At 39.9% G+C, this 26,664-nt stretch overlaps 1 protein-coding gene across 2 annotated transcripts in view; it reads right to left on the reverse strand.

Moving 5' to 3' along the window:
• The window catches only part of DLGAP2 (DLG associated protein 2), a 305,540-nt gene that overhangs the window by 62,306 nt on the left and 216,570 nt on the right, over positions 1–26,664 (reverse strand). For both annotated transcript variants that reach the window (XM_063125108.1, XM_063125107.1), the window contains 4 exons: positions 25,078–26,150; positions 16,695–16,906; positions 8,818–8,965; positions 3,753–3,972 (listed from right to left, as the gene is read on the reverse strand). In XM_063125108.1, coding sequence (XP_062981178.1) covers positions 3,753–3,972; positions 8,818–8,965; positions 16,695–16,906; positions 25,078–26,079 — 1,582 coding nt within the window. In that variant the 5' untranslated portion in view covers positions 26,080–26,150. The remainder of the gene's footprint in view (positions 1–3,752; positions 3,973–8,817; positions 8,966–16,694; positions 16,907–25,077; positions 26,151–26,664) is intronic.

Raw genomic sequence — 26,664 nt, forward strand, 5'->3', positions numbered from 1 at the left:
GAGCGGAAACACTTGTTTCCAGATCAGGACAGTGGAGCTTCCTTCTGCGAGCTTTGCTGATCTGCCTTATTCTAGAAATGAGTGTTTCCATTAGTTTCTGCTTGCTTTGAGAACTGCTAGGTCCTTTTGCACTAGCTCACAGGAAGCATGGGAGACCACCTAGCTTCAGCAAGCAACAACATTACTTTTCTAAGAAACCTCTTTTATCACTTGCTATATTAGCAAAAAATAAAATAAAAAATTAATCTGACAAGTGATTAAATTTTCTAAATATGAAAAGCAACTCATTTTCAACAAATTCCAAAAATTAAACTCTGACCTTCCTGCCTTTTATATAAAAGACTCGATACATATCCAATTTATTTCTAACACACTGCACTATATTTAATTTGGGTTGCTTCAAATTAATATGTTAATGGTCATTTGAAGTGTGAAAATAATGTGCAAAGAAACTGCTGTCCACAGCATTTGGCGTGCAGAAATATTAAATAACTCTTCCATCGTTTCAGAAGCTAATAACGTAATTTGAAAATTGAAAGTTTCACTTAACACTGTAGCATATAATTGTTACAATTCTTTTGAGACTCCAAAATATATTGCCATTTGAATATTTTACTCATTGTAGTACTCCCACAGAAGCCAAGAGCTGAATTGTGCAATGGTATGGATAATTTATGTAGTTACAAGTTACAGCGCCTGCAAGCAAATCCAGATTTTCAGCATTCTAAATTTGGAGATGTTTGGAACGATGGTCCCACTTCTTCCTCCATAGTGTTTACACTTAGTTTAACATGTCAGAGAGATGAAGTATTTGAGCAAGAAATGACTTGATACGTTCAGGAGACAAGAAAGATATCTTTCATGTGTGTAATGAGAGTTAGACATATTTCAAATTCAAAAACACTTCATTTAACCAGAAAACTGCTAATCACAGTTGCACAATTTCTCATGAGGCATAAAAGCATCAAGATAGGAAAAAAATGAATGAGATTTAAATGTGCTTAACTTTGGATGGATGGCGCCTTATATGATTTACAATGCCTCGCCACAGTTCAATCCAAACGTTTAAGGGCAGCAGCTAGGGCTGAGTCAAAATGCCCCCCTCCCCCTCCCCCATTCATCACTGCATTTCCAGGCAGCAAATCTGGATCAGATAATTTTAAAAGGTTAAGGAAGGGCTGCTGGCCGGGAGCAACAGTGGGGGCAGCCCCTTTCTTCTTTGTTAAATAGAAGGTGACAATGTGGAGATCCTCTCAAGTGAGCAACAGGGGGCAGACACCATTCACCCCAAATGTCCCCGATGGAATGCAATTCCAGGGTAGGGATAGAAGAATCAGTGAGTTCATCCAAATTCCACCTTGCAGCTTGGTTTACCTCGTTCCCATTCCCAAGTTTCCCCCGCCCCCCAGTTTGGACAGGGAAAAGTTCACATTTGGGTGCATGTTTCTTTTATTTTTAAAAAATGCACCAAATGAATACTCCCCCCCCACACAATAGACTAAAGTGTAAAAGTGCACATTTTTAAACTGTGCTTTTTGTGAATAAGTGTTGCAAACTAGGTCATGTGTGGTCTATGCCTGCTTAATATGGGCACGAATGAGCCAAGTTCTGGTCTTAAATGAAAGGAAACAAAAGCCTCGTAAATCCCTTTTCCAGGGTGTTCTGATGGAAATGGCAGCCACCCACTGGCAGCCACTATTATTATTTATTTATCATATTTTTACCCCACTCCACAGCCAAAAAAATGCTCCAGGAGCGGCTTACAATCAGTCAGCAAAGAAGACAGTCCCTGCCCTCAGGCTTACAATCTAAAAAAGACATGACACACAAGGAAAAGGAGGTGGGGAGGGAAGAGGGGAAAGGAGATCTACTACTACTGCTGCCAAGTGTACCCCCTTCCAAACTTATACCTTCAATATTTCCCCCCCTGACCCACCCAAGTTATCTAGAGGTCCTGATTCCCCACCCCATCTCCAACACTGAGCCAAAAAATTAGAGAACTTTGGTGTCCACCTTACTATATATCATAGTTATTTCACATTATAAATTTTATTTATTTATGTATTTAAGAAAAAATATACTACTATCCATTTTTAAAATAATAATAATAATAATAATAATAATAATAATAATAATAATAATCCCAAAATGGTTCACAAAACAAAAGCACAATAAAATACCCACACATACACACAAAAACACGCACACCAGCCATATCTACACCAAGCAAGATCGAACACTTTGAAAACGGTTTGAAAACAGTATACGTAATGTGCCTGGGCCTGAACAGTTGTGAAAACCATTATAAACCATTATAAAGCAGTAGTGTAGATCCTGCCACCAATGAATAAAGCAGTAAAACTGTAATAAAACAATAAAATGTTGCATTAAAATAACAGTGGGTCACGAGCAATACTAGCGAAAGAAACACCTGGACAAACAGATGTGTTTTTAATTGTTGACAGCAACTAGGAGCCTGCTTGAATCTGATCTCAACAAAGAGATCATTTCACATGACGGGTGCCCACTGAGAAGGCCCTTCTTCGAACCAAGGCCAAACGAACCTCAGTAGGCCGCATTCTGATCAGCCAGCCCCCCCTTTCACAATGCAGAGAATGGTGTTGCCAATACAGGAGAAGGCAGTCTTTTAGAGACGAAAAGGTTGTCGAGATCTATGGTTTGGGGTAACATTTTTCTGCTTCCACTGCATGAGGTAATTTGAAAGAAAAAGTACCACAGCAGCAAGGCCCACCCCATCATCACTCCATTAGATCAACATGCTTATATTTGGAACAGGATAATAATAAACAAGTCTACAGAACATACCATTTATTTATTTATTTATTTATTTTAAAGGCAACTTGCAAAACAAATAAATATCATATAAAACCATCAACAATACACTAACAAATAAGACAAAAACAAACAAAAAACAGCATCAAAGTCATCATCATGGACTACGTAGTAGAGAAAACAAACAACATTTAGGTAATATAAAAAGTTAACAGTTTATAATAGTTCTTATTTGTAGCTTTCTATTTTATTTGGGAAAGTTTTCATTTTCCTCTTCTTGCTGTTGGGTTCTAAAAATAATGAAATCAATTTCCTTTACGAGCAGTTTCTAAGGAGCTGTAAAGGTATCTAAAGCCCCTTTCCCCCAATGAGTGGTGTAAAAATGTTAGTTAATAATTTTTGACCAATAATGGATAATATGATACATTAGTCTCTCCGGCTAAAGACTGCTTGCAGGTTTGCTTAGAACTGTGCTTTCGAACTCTATGCTTGGTATCTCTTTCTCTCCCCCTCCCCCAGCAATTTTATGAAAACAGGGCCTATAAAGCATTTGGTGTCAGCAAGATGTCTACTTCAGACCATCAGGTTGTTATAATTCCTGGGCTAAAGGGTGTAAAACAGCAAACATAAGCAAAGTAAATATTGAAAATGATGACGGTTTTTTCTAAGAAATGTACTTTTGGAGCAAGAGATATCCATCACTGAATAATGCTTGCTATCATTTGCACTCACCGTACTGTGGAACTGACAAAGCAGCCCAGGCCTAAAAGATGGTTGAAGGTTGGAAGTCAATATTAGGGCTAAACCCTCCCCGGTGTTGTTCAGTTAAGGGCTTTTCTGTACAAAGAGTCATGGTTGTGTAGTACACATAACCTGCAGTTCATGCACCAGCTTTTGCATTTTCATCTTTTTGTATCTAAAACTGCTCACTGTGAAGGGAACAACGTAGAACATCTTACCTGTGGTTGACCTGATTGTTGAGGTGATATTGGAAGATGCCATTGCAGGGATACATTCATCATCTTGAGAGTAACCTGCCTGAATGGCACGCAAGTAACTGTGGCTTCTGGTTCGGAAACAACCTGGCAGGTCGAGGGCGTCCATTGCCTGAGCTTCAACTTCACTAAACACTGATTCACAAACAGATTCAAATTGCCCATTGACCTCTGCTTCACTCATCTAGATAAACAACAACATTGCATTTGGTTTTGTTTGTTTGTTGGCTTGCTTTCTGAGAAACGGACTCCGCTGCAACACTTCAAAAACAGGCACTACCTAACATTAACAACCAACCCCTCTTGACACTTCTATCATGTAGCAAAATGCATCAAAGTAACTGAACTGTGCACCTTAGCTTTGCTATTATCTGTGTTGCAATGTTAGTTTGGGAGGAAATTTTAAGAGACAGATTTTTATTTAGGAATGGTAAGTAAATAGTAAAAAAGAAAAGGAAAAAAAAGGAACAGATACAGAATCCCCTCAACATTAATTAGCAAGATCTAGGCATTATAATAACTGGATAGTTGAGGCTAGGCCTGACCTGTTTTTCTCCCCCATCCCCATATTATATCTTTTTTCCAGGAAGCACCTTCAAGGCAAACAGGAATATAGCTTTTTTTAAAAAAGGAACATAGTTTTGCTCACACCCTAATAAATTAAAAGAATAAGCAGCTTTTGGAAGTAGACATATCAATTAATCATGGTTCAACCATGGTTTCCTGTCATCAGAACACAACAGTGAGCCATGAGCTCATGTGTGCCCCAGTCCCCCTCCTTCTTTCATTGCATGTGAGGGGAGGAAGTTCAGAGCCTCCACTGGTTTAGAACAAATCACACTTTACTGTTACGTCCAAAAATACGACACTAGTTTGTTCAAACCATAGTTGGTTCACGAACCAAAATCTGAAACCAATCTGATCCAGGTTTCTTACCATACTGTGGTTGGACAAAACCAGTTCCTCATACCCACATGTAATGAAAAATGTTTTTTGTTCCAAACTTTTACTCACTAATGCGCAAAAGAGGAGGGGAACATGTGCAAGCTCAATGCTTGTGGCACATCCTCATAATAGGAAACCAAGGTCTCTCATTACATCTGACATGTTTAATCTCTATTCCAGCTTTCAAGTTGTTAAGTCATGTATCCATCAAAAGTTGCTTATTCAGTACATGGGGCGGGGGGACGACCAGAACTCAAGGGAGTGCACCTATGGAGCAAAATTGGATTTCATAATAGGGAACCACGTTCTAGCACCATAGTTTGAGGCAGCTATACTGCTGTTGCTGTTCTACCCTATGTATTCAAAATTGCTCACCCTTGAGATTTCTGCTTGTGTTGCACTGTATTACCAGAAGAGCAGGATATTGTCACAACACTAGATGTGAGGTGCAAAGAGGGGGGCTGCAAGAAGAAAGAAATTGTGTGTTGTAGCCCCAGAGTAGCAGACTAGAGGAAATGGCCCAACCCCTCAAAACCATGTTGGGATTCCCCATGTACATTGTTACAATTGCTTTCTCATTGGGTTATATCTTGCTTTGCCACCATACTGTATGGGTGTCTAGAAGCCCTTAAGGGGATCTATTGACTGTGAAACAGGGAAAAATATAAGTGATAAACAGAAATAACTGCCTAGAGAGCTTCAGCTATTGGGCAGTATAGAAATGCAGTAAATAAATAAATAAATAAATAAAATTAAATAGCAGTATGCCAGGGGCAAAAAGTTCAGCAGGGAATTTATTTCTTCAGAGAGAAAAAAAGCAGCCCTGCCAAAACTCTTGGCACTGGGCACCAGAACTGTCTTTGCTTTAGAAGTTGGGAACTATCTAAGGGTCATAGCAACACCATCATCTATCCCATATTTTTCAAAATTAATATGGACAGAAAGTCCTGGTATCTCAGGTATTGTTATCACGTAAAACTACTTATGTCAGTACTCGGTATACAGCACACTTGGTTTGCCTGCAAGCGTGATGGAAAGTGCCTAGACCTTTAAAGCTTTCCTCAGGTTCTGGAGTAGCATAATTTCTCTGTGCCATCCAGCTGCCCTCGCCGGATTTGGGGCTCTGAGTGTATTACTAACTTAGTGCTAGTTTACACAATGCAGTTTTGTTCATGCAAACGGTTCCAACTGTCCCCAGGCACACCCTAATGCGAAGGAATCTAGCGTGTGCCTACAATTCCACAGCAATGCCTACGACTGTTATGGCACTTTCCCGAGGAACTGCGAAGACCAGAATTTCTAAAGACTGTGTTTCATGGGATTTCCTATAGATTGCATCCCAGCTGACAGACATTTCATTTGCTCACACCAGTGCGTGCCCACAGACAATTGTGACTCCTTGCATATAGCTCCTCTCACTGCAATGGTTCTATAACCTCGGCTAATATAAAAATGAAAATAAATCCAGTTGAATAAATACAGATTTTTTTTATTTTCAGTGAAGAACCCCTGTCTGCATTGAAAGGCTTATCTATCATTTTCCATGAATACACTCCCATAATTAAATTAGTCTGAAAATAATTCTTTCTGACCCTTGTAATTATTATTTCATTTCTAATCAAATTAAATAAACTAATGTAATAGAGGAAGACAAACACGCCTATTCTCAATGGCCTTATACTAACAACATTAAGAAAGATGGGATAATAAAGTTATAAGTATGATGAAGATTTTATTTGCTAATTGCTAATTACAAACCCAGTTTGCTGGCAGAAAGAGTGACAGGAGGGTTGGGGGGGGAGGAGCAGAAGTTGTATATACATTTCCCTTCTGTAGCATAAATTAAAGTTTAGAGAGGCATGAAGAATGCATATGCCATGCGTTAATTGCGGGTGGAGGGCCCATGTCGGAGGTGCATCCCTCAAACCTGCCCTACCCTCAGCTATTCTGCATGGAGTGGGGGGATGGGGTGAAGAGACATATTTAATATGAACTAGAAGCAATGTGGACATATCATCCTCTTACCCCGTCTCATCCCTGATCCTAGGAGGAACAGTGCCTTCTGATCCCATTTCTAGTACTATGAAATAACGTGGGAAAGTGCAACGTTTCTCTGCAGACATATCTGGCCAGAACTGGACGTTATTAAAGATGCATTGGAGCCCATGTCACCTTCATAACCTCCTCCTCCTCTGTAATGTCTATTAATACAAGATGTGTGTTGTGATGTTATGGGACTCAAATGCTCTCCTGCACCATCCACTTCATTGGCTGCTGCATGCAGCACAAAGCTCTAGAAACACAGGAGGCAAATGTGAATACGATGATGTTGTATTTGGTGTTTCATTTTACTTGATATTTAATTTTATTCAACTTTTAGTGCAGAAAGGTAGAGGAAGAGGTGAAGGGTTGCTGTTTTGGGGGTTAGCCCACACATCTTCTATAATTTATAATTATGGCCAGAGATGAACCCAGGAGGTCACGCATGGCAAGAAGCCTGTTGCACAAATGCACCACTGGGATTTGATTGGAATCTCTATCAGCTAGCCTCAGTTTTGTCCTTTAGGTCTTGTTATATAGGAAGGAGTTCTACAGAGCTCATTAGGGCCTGTCTTTCTTTTCCTATTTAGGACTCATAATTTGCTAGGGCTGAGACAATCAGTAATTTTCATTGTCTGGTCTTTTCTTTTTCCTAACTGTGACTCTTTGATATGACAGTGGTACAATACTAATGGATGTTCAGACCCCCTTATAACTCAATTGCAACGAATAGAAGATCTGATTATATTGGAAGGCTCATTGAATGAAATAGATTAAGAGCTTCTTATTCCAATTTAGCTGACATTCCAACATTCCTCACCCTTGAATACGAGAGACATCAGCATATTCAGAAACCAGAATGATCAAAACTTGATACTCAATAGCATAATATCCCACAGGTTTTTAATGCAGTGTAAGAAATAGAGTTAACTGTTCAGCTAGTAGCTGCCTCTTCCTATCTCACACTGTCAAAAGATGAGATGTAAGATGTGTGCATGCTAACTACTCCCAATTACAATATTATTTAACAACTTACACTCAGTGCAACACAGACACTGATTTTATGATGGGCTTATTGAATGGGCCATTCCACACATTATATAGGGCCTGTTCAGACAACATGCTAAGCCATGGTTAGGGCTGCTAACCTTTTTGCAGCAAGTGGTTAGTGAGCATGGTTAAACTGTGGTTACATAGCCACCATGGTTAGGAAAAACGCCGTTCACACAACATGCTAAGCCATCATGGTTATCTCAAAATGCTTAACCTTAATGTGTTGTCTGAACAGGACTACAGTGTCAAACCAGTGTTTGAATCAAGCGTATACTCGGCATGGACGGGTCAATGAAAATCCCCTGGTAAGTCATCCAGTGTTTACAAACCAGTGTTTGCCATTTTTATATATCTTATGTTTGAAGGTGTACAGGTAAAACATTTCAACGATACACCTTTCAAACTGCAGTGTGTAAGCAGGCCCCAGATTCTTCTTGTTTTAGTTACAACACAGGATTAATTTGCACATAAGCAAAGCTTCCAGCTTAGGGAAATGATGGTAACCACAGTTCAGTATTTTTCTTTAGGGCATTTAAATACCTGAAGTCCTCAATGCTCTACTTGGTTGACTTGGAACTGCTCAAATTCTCTGGTGTTAATAGCCCTCTTCAGGCATTCTTCCTACCGTGTTCAATGAATACGAGTGCTGCAGCCCCTGCCTCCTCCATCACCGCATCCGTCGCCCTGTAGGTGTGGAAGGAGACAGTCTGAACAGGAGAGCCTCCTGTATCCGCGGAGAATCTCCATGTGTTTAGTAACTCCAGAAAATCAGGGGCTGGAGGGCTCCTTGTCTCACACATTCATTGAACATGGTAGAAAAAACACCTGAAGAGGGCTAATTAAGAAATACAAACTGTTAAATTGCTGATAACTAGCCTGGGATATATGATCAAGTCCAGGGTGGTGGCGGTGGTAATAATAATAATAATAATAATAATAATAATAATAATAATAATAATAATTTAAAACCTTAAAAAGAAAAGTTTCCAACCTGGCTAATGCAGCTGGCCTGACTGAGCATGCTCACTGCTCTCATATAGCTCTGATTCCTTGATCGGAACTTGGGGGAATTGTAGTTTGCTGACGGATCCAGGTTGTGACCACCAGGCACATCACTTGCAGCTTGCAGGTAGCTCTGACTATTAAGAAAAGATTGAGGGAAACAGAAGTTTGAAAAACAATGGCTAGGAAAATTAGGAGTTGGTGAAAGAACAGTCTGTAGAGATAGATACTCCTCATTATAAATATATCTTAGTAAATAAAACAACACTTTCCCCCCATCATGGGATATTTACTGTTTCACTGAGATAGCAAAACGTCACTGGGAAAAATGGATTTTGATTTCTTACTCATACTAGAGAAACAGGTCCTGATCCTACTGGTCACTCGTCTGCACTCGTCTGCTTTCAGCTCTTCCAGACCCAATCTCTTATATGGAAAGGAGCTTGGGCTAGATCTAGTCTCTCCTACTCTTAGGCATTATTTATTTATTTATTTATTACATTTTTATACCACCCAATAGCCGAAGCTCTCTGGGCGGTTCACAAAAATTAAAACCACAATAAAACAACCAACAGGTTAAAAGCACAATTACAAAATACAGTATAAAAAGCACAACCAGGATAAAACCACGCAGCAAAATTGATATAAGATTAAAATACAAAGTTAAAACAGTAAAATTTAAATTTAAGTTAAAATTAAGTGTTAAAATACTGAGTGAATAAAAAGGTCTTCAGCTGGCAACGAAAGCACTACAGTGTAAGCGCCAGGCGGACCTCTCTGGGGAGCTCATTCCACAACCGGGGTGCCACAGCGGAGAAAGCCCTCCTCCTAGTAGCATGTGATTGGCACCATCAATACTAAGAACTCTAACCATCTGGTCAAAGTGGGAAAATTGCTGGATTGTGTCTTCAGTGCCACAATCTCTAACTGCATGAATGGAGATCTGAAACTCTCAAATCGATTAGACTCCTCTCAGAGTTGCTAACATCTTGCTTCAGGACATACTTGAAGTATGGCTAAGTGCTCCAAATCTTACCCAGTGCTTACAACAAAGCCAAGAACCATCTCACTTACATGTTTTTGTGCACTGTGTAGCACCCAGTTGGCAAAATGGTAGTAACAGAATATATACTGTTATAAAAGTAACCGTTATAGCAATAAAAAACAGCATTAATTTGTTATGCCTTAACGCATCGGTAATTCTTGCTTGGTTTGCCACTGCCCATAATATCAACCTTGGTCCCAGAAATACTATCTGCTAGTTCTCTCCTGACTTATGCTTTGCAATTAGGATCTTTTTTCTCTGTTGTGTAATACTTACATTTGAGGGCTGTCTATATGCGGGGAAAAGCCCCATGGTGGCTGCAAATCTGTACTGTGGCAGTTATATGATGCAGATGGAGCTTCACAGCCACTGTAGGGCTTTCCCATGAATCTGTGCTTTGAAAAAGTTGGTGACTTAACCCAACTATTTCATTTGGTGTGTGGTCAGTATGGCTCTTTTGCTGTCTGACTTTGTTCCTGGGGCCAATCACGGGGGCGGTCCTGGCGGTTGGCAACCAGCAATTGGTGGCCTTCCACCAGGAAGTGGGCGGGGGTGGCTCTGGCACCCAGATGACTGCTGGAAACTCCATACTCTGTCCTTGGTGTTGGGATTACCCGACACCACCCCAGTTGAGTTTTGAAGGGAGGCAGCGCCAACTTCACGCCGTGAACACAGGGCCTTTAATGTGTTGAACATGTTTTCAGTAGACTTTCCAGTATACTGAGATCATTTTTTAATTCGTAGTCTATCATTTTAATCATTTGCAATGTTTCCCCTGAGATACGTGCTGCCTATTTTATTAATGAAGATGTTAAACAGCATCAGACCCAGGGCTGATCCTTGTTGAACCCAAAGGACACCTCACTGCAAACTAATTTAAACTGCACACATATATTAAGTGAGATATATATTAGGTATTCCTGTTTAACTTGTCATCAGTAGAAATGCAGTCTCCTGGTTTAATTAATAAACTTCTTTATTGTCCTGCTTAACAGCATGGGGTAAATAATTTACTCCCACATTTAAACTGTGCCAACTGTTTCTTATCAAACTGTAATATTGCCTATATGACCCATTCAGACATAAAAATTTTCCAGTACAGAGACATGCACTACTAAGGCTGAATTCCCATACGTACTTACTAGTAACTAATTATGACTGAACATTGTGCACCTTATATCCAAGTAAAAATGTTTAGGATTAGGCTGTCATGAAGACCTGGGCCAGATCTACACCAAGCAGGGTGTAACACTTTGAAAACAGTTTGAAAATGGTATATGGAATGTCCTGGGCCCCAACAGTTGTCAAAACTGTTAAAAACAGTAATATAGCAGTAGTAAAGACCCTGCCCTGTTGTCAGTATAATACAGTTTTAGCAAAGATGGGGACGGACGGACAGGGAGTTAAAGCCAGACATAGATAATAAATCACTTTTAAGTTCCTCAATGGAAGAATTAAGTATTAACTCTTTTCCATGCTTAATTATTTTCCAGTGACATCAATTGGACCAAAAACTGCCTAATTTTGGTAGGACTGTGCCTACATACTTCAGATTATAAATTCTAGTATTTCTGAATCTCTACTACATCGCTGAAATCCTAGCAGTCTGGTTAAAGGGAACTTCAATGTACATATTTAAACTTAAATTCGAAAGTACAAATTTTAAATTTTAAATTACTTAACACTACAAAACAAGGAAGGAGCTTTGGAAAAGTGAAAACCTGAGCAACAGGTCTGACCAAATGACTAACATGATTCATAATTTTTAAAAGTTGTTACTAATTTTTGGTCTTATTTCAAATTTATTACATCACAGAATAACATCAAATGCCTTTCATTTAATATCCTAGATTTTCCTGATTCAGTCCACTAACAAAGCCTTTGATAGTTAAATTCACTAAGATGGCACATTGTTTTAACTGCTTTTAAATTATATATTGTTTTTAACTTGGTTCATGGTTTAATTTGTTTTTAACTGTGTGTATTTATTGTTTTATATTGTTTGCTTTTATCTGTACACTGCCCTGAGATCTTAATAATATAGGGCAGGATACAAATGTTTTTAATAAATAAATAATAAATAAATATAGTGCATGAAGTTCAATATAGATGGATACCATACTTAAGAAAACTTTCAGAATAAGTTTTTGCAACTTTATCCACATGTGATATATCAGAAATAATGAATGCTATTCTATTCTTAGACATTCTTCTGCTTAAAATGAGGATAAGAGGAATAGTATGTAAAAGTAATCTGGTGGAGAAAATTGGCAAACTCACGTTGAGTATGCCAAAGGAGCAAATCACATAAGAATTGTGAATATCTCTGATAATGCTGCTTAAAGGAATAAAGTTTATATCCCCTGTATTAAAACGTACCACATATTCATTCTGGAAGTTGAATGCTGCAATAGATTTATTGACACAAAATGTCTTAATTGAGGTCATATCATCTTGACACTTCATTCCTAATTGCTTCCATTGAGCTCAGCAAGAGCTGTTTGTGTTCAGGCATCACACAAGAAATGAACACATTTCTGTAGCGCTGGGCCCATTCTTTAACTCCATCAAAGCATGCTAGAATTAATATTACTATAAATTATTGAAATTAAATTAAATTGATTCACTTTATCCATAAGCATGGCTTAGCATTATTAAGGTCAGTTGAAATGATACTGTGATTATACCAATTGCATTGGTAGCATCGCAAGATCTTCAATTGCACAGGACTCTTCTCCAGGTAAGTCGCTAACTTCCTAACATAGTTACAGTGCAATCGTATACACGTCTACTCAGAAGAAAGTCCTACTGAATTCAATTGGACTTACTCCAAGGTAAGTGTGTGTAAGTGGCTGCAATCCTATATCCTCCTAACCAGGTGTAACCCGATTGAATTGAACCACCAGATTCCTTGCTGGAACTTTTTTGCAGATACTAGGAGATATAAACTATTTCTTTCTTTCTTTATTTATTTGGGCATTTTTATCATGCATTTCTATGATCAAACTCAATACAACTTACAAATAAATATTAAGGGCAGCAGGATTCACTGTTAGAGCAATGGGGAGCTAGCAAGTAAAAAAAAGCAACCCAAAATGAACATAAAAGCTGGTTTCTAGAACAGGACAGGTCAGTGGGGGTTGTAGAAGGAAGCTCGGCTGGCCAGGCCTGATCTGAAATGAAGTGTTTCCATTTGTTTTCAGGGTTGCTTTTTGACCAATTAGTTTTATGTTATGCAAGGAATGGGTCCCAATTGTGAACCAGAATGAGCAGCACCACAGTGACAGAATTGGATACTATCCATAAATCACAGAAAAAAAATAAAATCAAACTTAACAATAAAAATAATTAGGGCCACCAAAACTCTAGAGTGGATTGTTAAGTCTGGAGCAGATTATGCCATCTGGCCTTGTCTCCACAAAGAGTTTGGAATTTCAACTCAGATTCTGATCATGGTGTCAAAGCTGCAAACACATCTTGAGCTTTATCTTAGCATAAGCGAAGCCATGTTGATACTGGAGTTGAACTGTTCATTAAAAAAATCTTGTACGGGCGCAGAAATAACATTCAATCTGGGTAAGCTTTGAAACGTTCGATTCTTAAGCAAGCTCCTCTTACAGGACAGACAGGAAAGTTGTGGTCAGCTAGAATTTCCATCTTTGTAATGCTCTATTCGCTTCTGCTGAACTGGCAAATAAAATAGGTAGCATTCCCAGCAAGCCTCAGAGAAGGGTGCTCCTTGGCAGAGGTACATCTCTCCATTGCAATGTGAGTTCCTTTCTATCAATAAAAGTGTGTTGGACCATAAAAAGCATCTTCGTAATGTTTGGGCCACAACAATGGCAAAATTCAACAACATCCTGTTATACCTGCCTTGGTTTGGGACTAACATGCCAAATACTTTATTAACAACAAGTAACTCTGATATAACAGATGAGTCGATGGTAATGATTACTGGAGTTTCCAAACATAAATGGCATTAGCATACCACTGCAATCAGAAGGCAATGCTGATAGAATGTGCATTTGTCAATTTACATCCCAAGGTTAATCTCCAAAGATAGACTTAGCTCCTAGTGGATTCCTCTTCAAAAGAAAAATAACTTACATTACTTTTTTAAAAAATCTTTTTATCCCACATTGCTCCCACCAGTCATATTAGTATAGAAGTGACTGCTTGCTGAGATAGATAGTTGATCAAAACTCTAAAACCATAGGCTTTGGTACTCTCTGGTTTAATGTCCTTATTAGCATCCCCATCAGATCATCAAAGTGTGAGAGTGGCACATTTGCGGGCACCATTTTATTATAATAGATCATTCAAACAAAGCAACAGAGATTGCAATCCCATAGAACTCAATAAGATTTACTCTAAGTCTCATAGAACTCAATGAAGTTTACTTCTGAGTAGCCATGGATAGGATAGTTTATGATCTCCAAATACATATCTAACCATTCACAAGACCAGTATGAACCACCCAGGGAGCTTCGGCTACTGGGCAGTATAAAAATGCAATAAATAAATAAATAAAAATAAATAAATATGGTTAGATATGTATTTAGATAAGAACAGAATATTAGTCTGTCCTAGGGCTATTTATTTATTTAAAACTTTGTATCTCGCCCTGTATCACTAGGATCTCAGGGCGGTGTACAGATAAAATTATACAATATAAAACAGTAAATATACGCAGCTAAAAACAAATTAAACCATTAAGTGCTTGCAATTCAGGATAACTTATCTACAGTCTAAACTTTGGCTCCTGTAACTGTCATTTTTGGTCTGACTTGATGAGATCAGTTTTTTTTTGCCAAATTAAAATGAAAGTATTTAGTACCTAGAGAGCCAGCTGCGGGTTTCCCTTTTCTCTAAAATAAATAAAACTGTTAGTGGGTGGTGGGCAATTAACTTAATAAAATCAGATTGTGTTAGGAAAGCAGAAGTGTTTATGTTTTTCTTCTCCTTCTATGAACATAATCATTGAACTGCGACAGGCACTTTTTCTGTTAATTTTTCCTCTTTCAAAGAAATTCAACGTTCCTCATTTTATATTAGTATCCTTATAAAAGCAAATGCTTGAGAAAGATTCCATTAGGATAAAATGAAGGGATGGCAATTCTGAACATTAATTTAGACAGAATTAAGTTTGGTTTTGTGTCATACGACACATTAAGCAATCAACATAATCTATACTGGTTTTTTATATATATTATTGCAGTATTCAGGTTACAATGAAAACAATTACGTTTGTTAGTGTATTCAATAATTTTGTTTAAAAGCATTTGCCTTATTCATTCGATATACTGGGATTATGTTCCAAATTCCCTAAAAGCTGTTGTCTTTACAAATAAATAGAACGGGGGCTGTTCTTAAGTTCTTATATTATCTTCCAAGCACTAACGATTTACAACAATATCGTCTCCACACACGGGCTAATGTAAGAGCTAAACAATACTTTCCCTCAATCTCTTCTTTTTTTAAATAACAAAAAGCAGCTTCAGGAGGCTGTTTTGAACTGAATAATGGTGAAAATGGTCACCCTTTCCCTTGGGCCATTTTCCCATTCAGAATTGCCTCCCAAAGCAGTTGGGGAGATAATTTTGAACAGAAAAACATCTGAAGAGGAAAAACGGCCCAAGAGGAAAAAGTGTTCTTCCTGTTGGTGATTTGCTCAACATTGCATTGAAAGGTTGGGGTGGGGTAGGGTGGGGTGGGGTGGGGTGGGAGGAGGAGAAAGTATGTAACGTGTTGTTTGGATCTAAGTCAAACCACTTGTATGACAACCAATTTCTTTTTAAGCTAATTTAAAAAGAAGATATAGTAAAGTAAAGTACATGTAAACATTAAGGCGGGGTGGGCAACTGGAATGGGTTGGGAGATTAGGGCCATGGCTAGACAAGGGGCTAAACCGCCCAGAGAACTTCGGCTATTGGGCGGTATAGAAATGCAATAAATAAATAATTAATTAAATAATAAAAGGCCGATCTTGCGATTTTCTGATCACAAGACCGTTGCCCTCGTTTACACGTGGCGCATGACATTTGCAGCCACCATTTTGTTTTTGTTTTTATTGGAGGGGGCACGCACCAGCACTCGTCTGCAAAATGGTAAGTTTTTTCTATAAAAAAAAAATATTTCCCCGCTCCCCCTCCACCCCTGATGGGCACAGAACTCCTGAGGTGCTCTGTGGCCCGTGCCCGGCTCCCAACTCCTCGTGGTTACTTGTGAGGAGCTGGGACAAACCATGATGGCGGGCCACACTTTCCGCGGTCTCAGGATGATCCTAAGACTGTGGGAAAACCATGAAAAAAGGGTAGGGTGATAGCCTTGGGAAAGAGAGGGATCATCCCTCCCTGCTCCCGGGATCCCCTGTGTGCCATGTGGACACCCAGAGACGATATCGCCCTGTCTAGCTATTCCCTAGATCACACACACACACTGATCCTACTGCTGGGTCCCCAACTGACGCGCCAGCTGGAGGAGTTTCAGCTGGCACTAGCCAGGGATCAGGGGGCCTGGCCCCACCTACTGATGTTATCTGGCCTGTGGAGGGCTTCAGTTTTGTACGCTGCAGGTAGATACTGACATTTTCCCTTAGAAATAAAGTGAATTGTTTTATTTAACAGGCTTCTTACTTACTTAAGAAATAATTCATTCCCCCCACTAACAATAGAAGTGTCCACTTAAATTGAGAAAGTAAGAGTATGTCCAACTAACATTTATTTGAATAGTATCAGAATTTTGGCTGAATGTGATGAAATTGCAGAAAATTCTTGAGATTTATACCAACAAAGCATAGGAAAAAGTTTTGAGAGGCTTACTTTTGGTGGTCTCCAAGAGCTCTTTGTCCAAGAGATTTTAACAATGACTCCGGATGGACCGCTACCTTTGGCGATGTTTTGGGACTAGTGTCAGAATCTCCGCTTTCCTCATCTCCCATGGCTTTAATATAACTTCCACTTCTCATTCTTCTGCAGGGAATCTCCTCATCTTTACCGCCGGCAGGGTACCCTCCCCATTCATCTTGAGGCACCTAGGAGAGTATATTACAATAAGCACAAAACAGAAATAAATCTGGCGTTGCTATGGAACCCTTTTAAGAATAAACAGCTATGACCAATGATGAGTAAGCAAGGCCATTGGCTGTGTCTGACCTGTGGTGAATTACAATTTACCAAGTGATAACATGTTATGGTGGCATATAGCCACCATGTGAGTGAGAAGAATCCACCATCCTCTGGTTCCCCCAATTGTTTCAAAACATGCAGATGTGTAATAAAAATTATGTTTGTCATATTGATGGAGATGACATATAATAGGCTCTCGCCATAGCTATACGCTCACCTTATTCACCCTTTAGCAGTCTTTCAGATATGTGCATTTAGATACATGTTTAATATAGAAACTGACAGAAACTAGAGTGAAGGCTAACACAATTGACAACTGAATTTCACAATAACACAGTGAATGAAATAACCATAGTCATGTGAGCATTTTGACTTGTGACTGTCCAAGCTAAACAGAATTTAAGGCAAGAAATGAAAAAAGAGGGAGGGGGGAAGCTACAGATGGTTTATTCTGGTCTTACCTTCTATGTTACACCTTTTGTGGCACTTCTGTGAATATAAAGGTCAGGGCAGAGGAAGATCCCCCCCACCCGATCTTTTTACACTTCCTCTTCCATCTCGTTTCTTTGCCCTGAATCAACTAAGGAGATCCACTTGCATGGAAGGAAGTGTGTATATCACTCGTTGGGCCACGCACATAAATCAGACATGCATCCAAGGATAGATGCTGTCTCTCTGGACTGCATTACTTTAAATGAGATACACATTCAGAGGCATACTGATTTGCCAGGATAATTTGATTGTTCCTCGGTATGAAGGAACCCACCATTGCAGCTTCCTCAGGTCTCACCTTTTATTAATAAGGGGAGTGTTGTTAATTCTCCCCAATAATCAATTTTGCTGAATATATTATTCAGTTTGTATTAGAAAGCCAGATACACAAGTCATCATGTATATATGCCGTTTTTAATAGTAATAATAATAACTTGCATTATGTTTGGAATCAGTGGATGTCAGCCAAGTTTCCAACTTCGTACCCAAGTGAAAATGTGTGTGATGATATATGTTATCTATCCAGTATTTATGACTGTCACACCCAACCTCCATGCACTAGTCATGCACAGAGCCTACAAGTTATACACATATAGATTTTGTACATACTATCAGGGACTCTGCAGTTTGCAAGGTCCCTAAATTGTGTGGAGAGAGCCTAAGCATGTTCAACTTGTACACACATAGGTCCTGGGCATTACAATCTACATGTGGGGGAGAAGCCTGTGACCACAATCCATTCCTTCCTCCATGTTTAAAGTGTGTCCTACTACAAGAGTTCTGAACAGGGCAAGTGTTTGCACTGTCGCTCATCTGACAGGGAATACCCAGGCTACTATAACATTGTAAACCAGTGGTTCCCAAACTTTTTCAGGTAACAGCCCCTTTGGTTCCTCAAACTCATGCCCAGTGCCCCCTGCACACAGCCCCTTTAAATGGGAAGCACCCACTGCAGACTTGCTGAGAGAGGGAGGGAAAAGAGAGCAAACGCCTCTGTTTTGCAGCCGGCGTGGCAGGGCACACCAAGCAGGGTATGTATCTTCATTAGCATTTTGGTGCTTTTGAAACATTTCAATTCATTGTTAAAAGGACTCTTCTTAAATGGTATTAATACATGTGTGGATTCTTCCCCTATATGGCTTGGGACCAAACTACCTTCTCCCATAAAAATGCCCCTGGGTTTTAAGACCTACTGGAGAGGCGCTTCTCAGAAAACACCACCTCAAGCGCCCCCCTGCCACCCCTTTGCCTCTTAGCGCCCCCTGCCTCCACCCTTACCTCTTAACGCCCCCCTATGCAATCCCACCGCCCCCAAGGGGGCAGTACTGCCCACTTTGGGAACCACTGCTGTAAACCTATTTACCTAAGAAAGCCAGATTCTAGGCTACTTTAAGCAAATAAAACTGTTGGATTGTAGCAAAATAAATTAATAGCAATACAACAAGAAGTCAGCTCATGTTAGGAAGTCTTGCTTTAGTCAACTGTTGTATTGTATCTCTCTCTACAAACATTCCTTTGTAAAACACAGCCAACTTTGAATGGCCTTCATCAAAATGGCCTTTGTACAAGCTATTTCATCCTAGCCTGCTTGCTCTGGAAATGGTTCCCTTTCTAACTCGTCTATATCTTCTCCCACACACCACACCACACATTTGGAACCTTCTCTCCTTCCCACCAGTATGGGAAAAACACACATATAGGGAAGCACACATGATCAGGACAATGAAAAATAATATAAAAATGCAAGTATAAGAAGTGAGATTTTGAATCCTCCCAACAATGATTTTCTGAAAATGCTTCACCAAACACAGGACCATAGAAACCTGCCTTGGTCCAACTAGCCCAGTACTGCTGACACTGACTGGCAGCAGCTCCCCAGGGTTTCCCAGCCCTACCTGGACTGCCAGAGATTGAACCTGGGAATTTCTACATGCAATACATGTGCTCTGCCACTGAGCAATGCCCCCTCTTACATGTTACCTGCATGAAATATATGGAGTTACATATTACAGGCGTAATTTAAATTACATGTTTCAATGAATCGACTGAAAAATGTTGATGAGGGAGCAGGGACTGATAGAGGAGTGGGCAGAAGCTTTAAAAATGTGATTTACATTATGTAAAGTCTCAGAAAAGAAATCCACTGTGTGGTAGTTACCGGTTGATAATATAAAGATTCAGGATGCAATCCACATCCCACTGAACTCAATGTTAGAGCTTCCATTGATTTTAATGGATCTTTGGCCATGATATAAGGGGACAGGTTTGTTTTTCCTTTGGCACTTGATAAAGGTTGTATCTCCAGTTTTAATGTAATTAAAGTACAATTCTATTGGGCTTTCTGAATGATACTCCCACTGCGGCAAGGGGTGCACACTGGACGCACGAAATATCAGAATTCCATATTATGGACACATGTAAAGGTAAACATGAAAGAAAATTTCCAACAAAAAGTGACATGAGTGGGCAACAAAATAAAATGAAAACAGGGAAGAATTCCAGTTTATAGAACAGGCACCTCATCACATTATCTGAATAATAGAATTAGAATATAGTTGAATAAATGGAAAACATTTTTTCCTGCCAGAATCTATTAACCTTTTTTTAGAAGATACAATAAAAGGGGAAAGTATTATCTGAGTTTTAAAAAAATGAATACGACCCAGCTCCAAACTTAAGTGAACATTTAATATATTGATTTGTAGCTCGTCAATGTTGGCCATCAATGTCTGATTGAAGATGAAAGTGGAAGAGTAGGAAGATGTCATAAAGGCTTTAAAGAAAAATATTTCAGAGACTGCAAATGCATACATCTCTTCATTTTGGAGCAGCATGAACAAAGGAGGCCTTTGCATTGAAATTTCAATTTAGTATCTCACTTGATCATGCTTATGTTGCACAGATTAATTCGTTCATTAATTTGTCCACAGCTTTATAATGATTATTTACACATCTGAAATGTAATCTTAACAGCCAGCCTCTCTGATATGCCTTCCTTTCTCCCTTCAGAAGGCTTCTACACTATATAAGTAAACATCTCTTTCTTATTCATTCAGATCACTAGCAAAAAACTATATATGTGTACTGAAAATCATCAATTTTGGTTTTATGGCTTGTGCAAATAGTTATTGGTGCCTGAAATTCCCATCTGCAGAGTTTGCATCTGCTAATTGGGAATAATTACCCTAATTACTTACTTGTAACAAGTGCTGTTACTTTTAATTTTTAAAAAGCCCCTTTCCTGTTCTTTATATTAAATCCTTGTATATGCCTTTTTTAATACACGGAGGAATTTGTATGTCCATACTTCAGAACCTGAGTCATGACAGTAGTAATGCCTACATAAGAACAGAGACAAACACTTGGAAACACAGGACTGATCACCAGTTGAATTCTGTAGGTAAATCACAGCAATTTATGTAGGCAAATACCCTTTATTCAAAAGCAGGATCTATACTATTGCTTTATAACAGTTTATAACGGTACTGACAACTGTTGGTACCCATGACACATTCTATATACCGCTTTCAAACTGCTTTCAAAGTGTTATATATCTGGCTCAGATATGCTACATGCATGTATTTTATTCTCAAAGATTTCAAACTGGGTATAAAATGTCTGTTGAGAAGCAAAGTACATTTGAAAGAGTTCAAGAAAATTATTACCTGTCAGACCCATGTGCACGTAGACATACGCACACACTACTCGAGCATCTGCAACAGGAGGCATAATAATATTGAACTACGATTCTGGGTTGTTGTAAGAATTACTGAGATAATGATGTGAAGTGCTTTGATTGTTTTAGAAAAGCACAATGCAAATACTAAGCAGATGATGATGATGATAAACAGTAATATAATTTAGAAAATACATTTACTATCTTCTTATTTTAGGAGAAGTACAATGCAACTATTTGCATTCAAACAGCGTCAGCATAAGAACAGACTGCATGTTATTCTGTGTTGGCGGCAGTAGAGCTAGGAAAACGTCCATTTTTAGCAGATGTGCTTATTATTTAATCACTGCAGCATGGTTATTTATCTTTGTTTTGTGGCATGTCATATGGGAAAGATGACTTTAAAAAGAAAGCCGATAATACATGATCATTATATCTTCTAAGTAGTAGTGGGAGTAGTTGTGTTTGTACCTATGTTTGTACCTTTCTTGGAAGCCTTAGTTATTTATATGCTGCAAACCATATTTATATTTACTTTACCTTTTGTGGCAATAATGTGTTAGCTAAGGCACTTTCAGCTGCTCTTTTCACAATCATTTGTTTCTCAGATGAGAAAAGTTCACATTCTGAGCATGCCTCCACCCTAACTAGCCATATTGGCTGTGTTCAAGTGTAACACTAAACTACAGATTAGTGGTATGTGAATAAGTCTCAGGTTCTTCTGTCACGCCTGTGGGAAGCAAAATACCTCTATATTTGTCTGGGTGAGGATATAATGACAAATCAGGTAGCTGAAAATGGAAGCAAAATACAGAAATACTCTCACAACAAAATACCCTCATGACAGCCCCACAAAGTAGGCTTATGCTAGGCCTGTGAGGTAACTTTAAAACAAATTAAATTCTTTTCTTTTCTTTTTCTCTCTCTCTCCCTTGATGCAGGCCAGTCTGCTTTAAAGCAGCTGCTCTCCTTGGCCCACTTAACCATCTTCTGCTCGGGGCTCTTGGCAGGTGCCGGGAAGCCTCCGAGGGCGGCTGGGTTGAAGGCCTGTGCCTGCCTTGGCCCGTGCTTCTCACCCACTAAGTGCTCCAGCATGAGGCTGTACTGAAGTGCCGGGGCCAGCAAGTCTGGCCGAGCTGGTCCATGGTGTCCATAGGTAGGCCATGAGGGAGCCACCTGGCTGAGTGACTTACAGTTAGCTCAGTCGTTGCTGTCAACGAAGGGGCCAGAGCTGCATCTTCCCGCTCCTGATGGTGCCTAGCGATGAAGTCAGCTGGCCCCAGGCATTCTCCCTTCAGGTCCAGGATGGCAAGCCACTTCCATATGATGGCTGCCAAAGCCCAGTAAATCTTCCCTCCCACCCAAGGCATGCTGGGAGTTGAACACCATCTGAGGGGTGGTGGGAGACAACTGGAGAACGGGCCTCCTTAGTTGTGGCACCCTGATTATAGTTTTTTTTTTCCCCAGGCAGGGTTGCCTAGTGACCGCATTAATGGCTTTCCAGTGCCAAATGATTTTTTAAATTGTTTTTATTTTCCAAGGCTTTTTAACTAGATGAGATTTTTTATGCTGCGTTCCCCCACTTCATAACTAAACCACAACATTCCAAGACAGATGCAGGAATTACTGAATAAAGTGTATGATTTTTAGGTAAACGCCATTGAGACAGAAGACTGAATGGAGGAATGACTGACAGCTGCGGCTAGAATGGAATAGTGGGCGGGGTTAGTGGCAGTTGGCAAAAAGGTAAACAAAGACAGTTAGTGAGAGGTCAGGGAAGTGGGAGCTGAGTTAGGATTGAGAGATAGTGACCTGGTTTGCTAATCCATACTTAAGTTTAATTCACTCTACATGCCAGTACTACACCTCCCAGCATGCCTTTGGCAGCCCACAGGTGCCCACATCCTTTGAGACATCCTCTTGTCACCAATGCTGCTCCTCGACAGAGCATTGAGGAGTAGCATTGCCAAGGAGGAGAGGTAAGCAGCTATCAGTGAATGTGCCCAGCTCCAGCCAATCCTGCTGGGCCTGCCTCGGCCTATGCTTCTCGCTCACCAAGTGCTCCATCAGGAGCCTGTACTGAAGGGCAGGGACTGGGCCAGGCACTTCCCCCCCTTTATCAGGTCTGTTTCTGGGCATACGCAAAGTGCCTCCCCTTCCTCCCTCCCTCTTAAAGGTGAAGGCTTCACACTTGCTTCCCCCAGATTCTGAGAAAACAGTGATATCAGTGATAACAGTGCCTTTGAACATGTTCGCCCCCTCAAAGTCATGCTGCTGTATCTAGTTACGATTTTAAAACCACGAAAAGAGCGGGAGGACGCAGCCCATTTATGTGGGTTGTTTCCTTTTATGTGGAATTGGGTTGCCTGCTTGGGACCAACCTTAGGAGTTGGGGTTGTGAAAGAGATGCAGCGGCAGCCTGCCCATGCACTCACAATGGCCATCAAATGCCGGTAAGTCTAGCCTCCCACACAAGGCAGGCTGGGAGTTGTAGACATAAGTCGCCACTAATAAATCAGTGAAAGACATTTGTTGTAAAGAAGAACTCTGTAGACTACTTCTTACAACCCCCTGAGGAAGGCCTAGAAAAAATACAGGCCAAAACGCATCGAGCTTCTCAACCTAATATAAAAAAAATTAAAGAGTTCAGCATCTTGAGAACTTGTTTCTCCCCGTTTTTGCACCTTTCTAGGATGCTTCTCTCCTCCCATTTTTGCCATAAATAAATAAAACAAACAAGCTGGTGTTTTGGGTATTTTGCCTTGCCCCCTTTCTCCTTTAGCCCCGCCCACCAGTGGGATGGGGCCCCTGAGAACTTCTCTGAAATAGAATCTGGCCCTCAGGCTGAAAGAAATCCAATGCCCCTGGTTTAAAGGAACCTTTTCCCACCATACCACTTCTTTACTCTAAATCCCCCCCTCCTAAAGCTATCTTTCTTTTAAAGAAATAACATTGGGTTCTATAACATGTGCAGTGTGTAGGTAGCTGAAACAAAGGAGTATCAGTTGGATCCTTTTTGATGATCAAGCATGGCAAAAACTAAATGCACCTACTATTCAATAGTGGAAGATCCAGGATGTAAACATGCTCCACCCATGGAACCCAATGGTATACTCTCCCATTTGGTTATCAGGCAATGAAGGGGCAGGAGTGGCATTCATGAGTCTCATCACCACTTGTACTGGGTAGGAGTTTGTGAATGGTCCAAACATGAAATAGCAACTGAAGATGCTAGAAACCAGGGAGGGGAAAACCAGGGATGCTCAAGCTCGCTGAAATTCTTTTAACTTTACTTAAAAGCTTGGTTCAGCTCACCCCTGTTCTTGTTGGTGACTTGTTTTTCAGTTTGTTTGAACAGGAAAAGTTGTGCAGTTTTTGAAAGTTGTGATTTTTTTTTAAAAAAAGTTGCACTTTTTTTTTTTTGAAAGTTGCACATTTTCAATGTGAATGCAAATTCAGGACTTTGGAAATAGTTCTGGATAACTTGTGTTTTTGTGTTCAGAGCAACTGGAGCCACTTTGAGTGATTTGTGAACTGAACTGAAATTCCCACACATCCCTACACTGAGCTCAAAGAAATAATAATGAAGATATTTTTGTGAAGTGGTTAAAGCCATAAGATGATGATGGCATCTGTTATGTTTAAATTATGACCTACTACAATTCTAATTTACATGGCCAATTTCATTGCATTTTACTTTTGGATTTTACTAAACATCTATCATTGATAACGTATTAATAAGAACAATTCCCTTTCTCTCTCTCATGTTTTATTTCCAGGTACAGATGGGCTGTGCAAAATTAAGGAACTGAAAAAATGTAAAGCATGCAGCTAAGACACCTCTGTGGCCAATTTGATAATAGCTTGTTCCTTTCCAGTTAATAATAATTAACTACATTTAGCTCTTACCTGAAGGTAATGGCACGGCCTCAGGGAAGGTTTTATTTCCTGATGAACTAGAGGCTTATCTAGGTTAAGGGATGACTTGCGATAAGCTTCTTTAGCCTGGCTTACTGTAAGCGTGGACCAAGAACTCCTTTTCATATATTTGCCATCAGGGGCCATTGCAAGCCCTTCACAAGCTGAACATTTTACATCATTGTTACTTTTTGAAGTCTTTAATGAGAGATCCCCAAAGTGTCCCTGAAGTGCTTCCGGGTAGCAATGAGAGATATGGTCCACATGATGCCTGTTTACAACACTCGGTGTTCGGTAAGTGCTATCACTGTCCAAATTATCATCAGAGCTCCACCAACTGCTCATTCCAGTTTTATGCTTACTCTCCGGTTTCCGCTCTTTGCTTTTACTTCTTTTGCTATGTTTAGAATGATGGCCATGATGATGGTCATCCCCCCGGCTATCTCCCTTTGTCCCGTTTACATTGCTCTTAGAAGATCCTTCCAAAGAATGAGATTTCGTGAAAAGTTTTTGGACGGAATGGACAAGGTGACGTATTCTCCCCGGGCTTTCACTGCGTTGTTCAGCGGCCGTTGAGGTCCTCTGGTACTGTAAAGTATGAAAGCCATCCCTGTGGAGAGGAAGTTGCTTTTCAAACTGATCCAGCAGATTCGCAGGGATCCGGTTCATCTTTGTGTTGGTGTGAGACATGGTGCAATCGTCCCGAGTATCGTAATGTGAGGTGTAGTGCATTCTGGGGAAAGTGCTACTGGACATATGATCGCCCATAACCATGGGCACCATCATGCATTCTGAATGGATGGAGCTTCGCGGTGAGCAGCGATGGTGGTCCATCGGGCAGCTCTCCGTTGGGCTGAGAAGATAGGATTGCCTTGACTCCTGGCCATGGTGAATAAGATCGTGGGCGTGTTCACAATCTTCAGGGGATGCTAGACCACACGTGTGAGCAGAACATAGCTGTGGTTGATTGCGACTGCCAGATAATCCTTTCATGTTCCTTGAAACAGGAGAGTAACTTTCCTCATTGAAGTTCTGCTGAGTAGGAGACCATGAGTACGGCTGGTCTGTTAACAGAATACACAGAGACATTAGCTAGGACAAATGCACTGATAGTCTTGAGCATAATACCAAGAAATATTGCTATTTGATTTCTGGCGTAACTACAGGTTTTTACTTAATAGGTAAAAATTACAGTTAACTTATTTTCCTCCTTAGCAAACTATTTACCAACTGTTTATGAGTTTCTGTGTCATTCTGCATTGAACAAATACAATTTTATCAAAAATGAACTAAAATCAACGACATTATCCAAACATTTTGTTGTCTACTTTTGTTTCCAACCCACTGTCACTCAGGCTATCATCTTCCTCCCACTGTTCACAAATATCTCCATAAACCGCCATTCCTTTTCTGAAAAAGACTTTTGAAAATGGAATCAGTCCAAATCCACAATCCTATTTCTACCTTTGCACTGGCAGAGGCTCAACTTCTAACCAATCATACAAATGTAGCAGTGAACATTACTGCTTCTATTTAATAATTATTACTACCCATGCTGAGCCTAATGGAAAAAGATGG

Source organism: Elgaria multicarinata, chromosome 4 (assembly GCF_023053635.1).
Source record: "Elgaria multicarinata webbii isolate HBS135686 ecotype San Diego chromosome 4, rElgMul1.1.pri, whole genome shotgun sequence".
Lineage (NCBI taxonomy): Eukaryota > Metazoa > Chordata > Lepidosauria > Squamata > Anguidae > Elgaria > Elgaria multicarinata.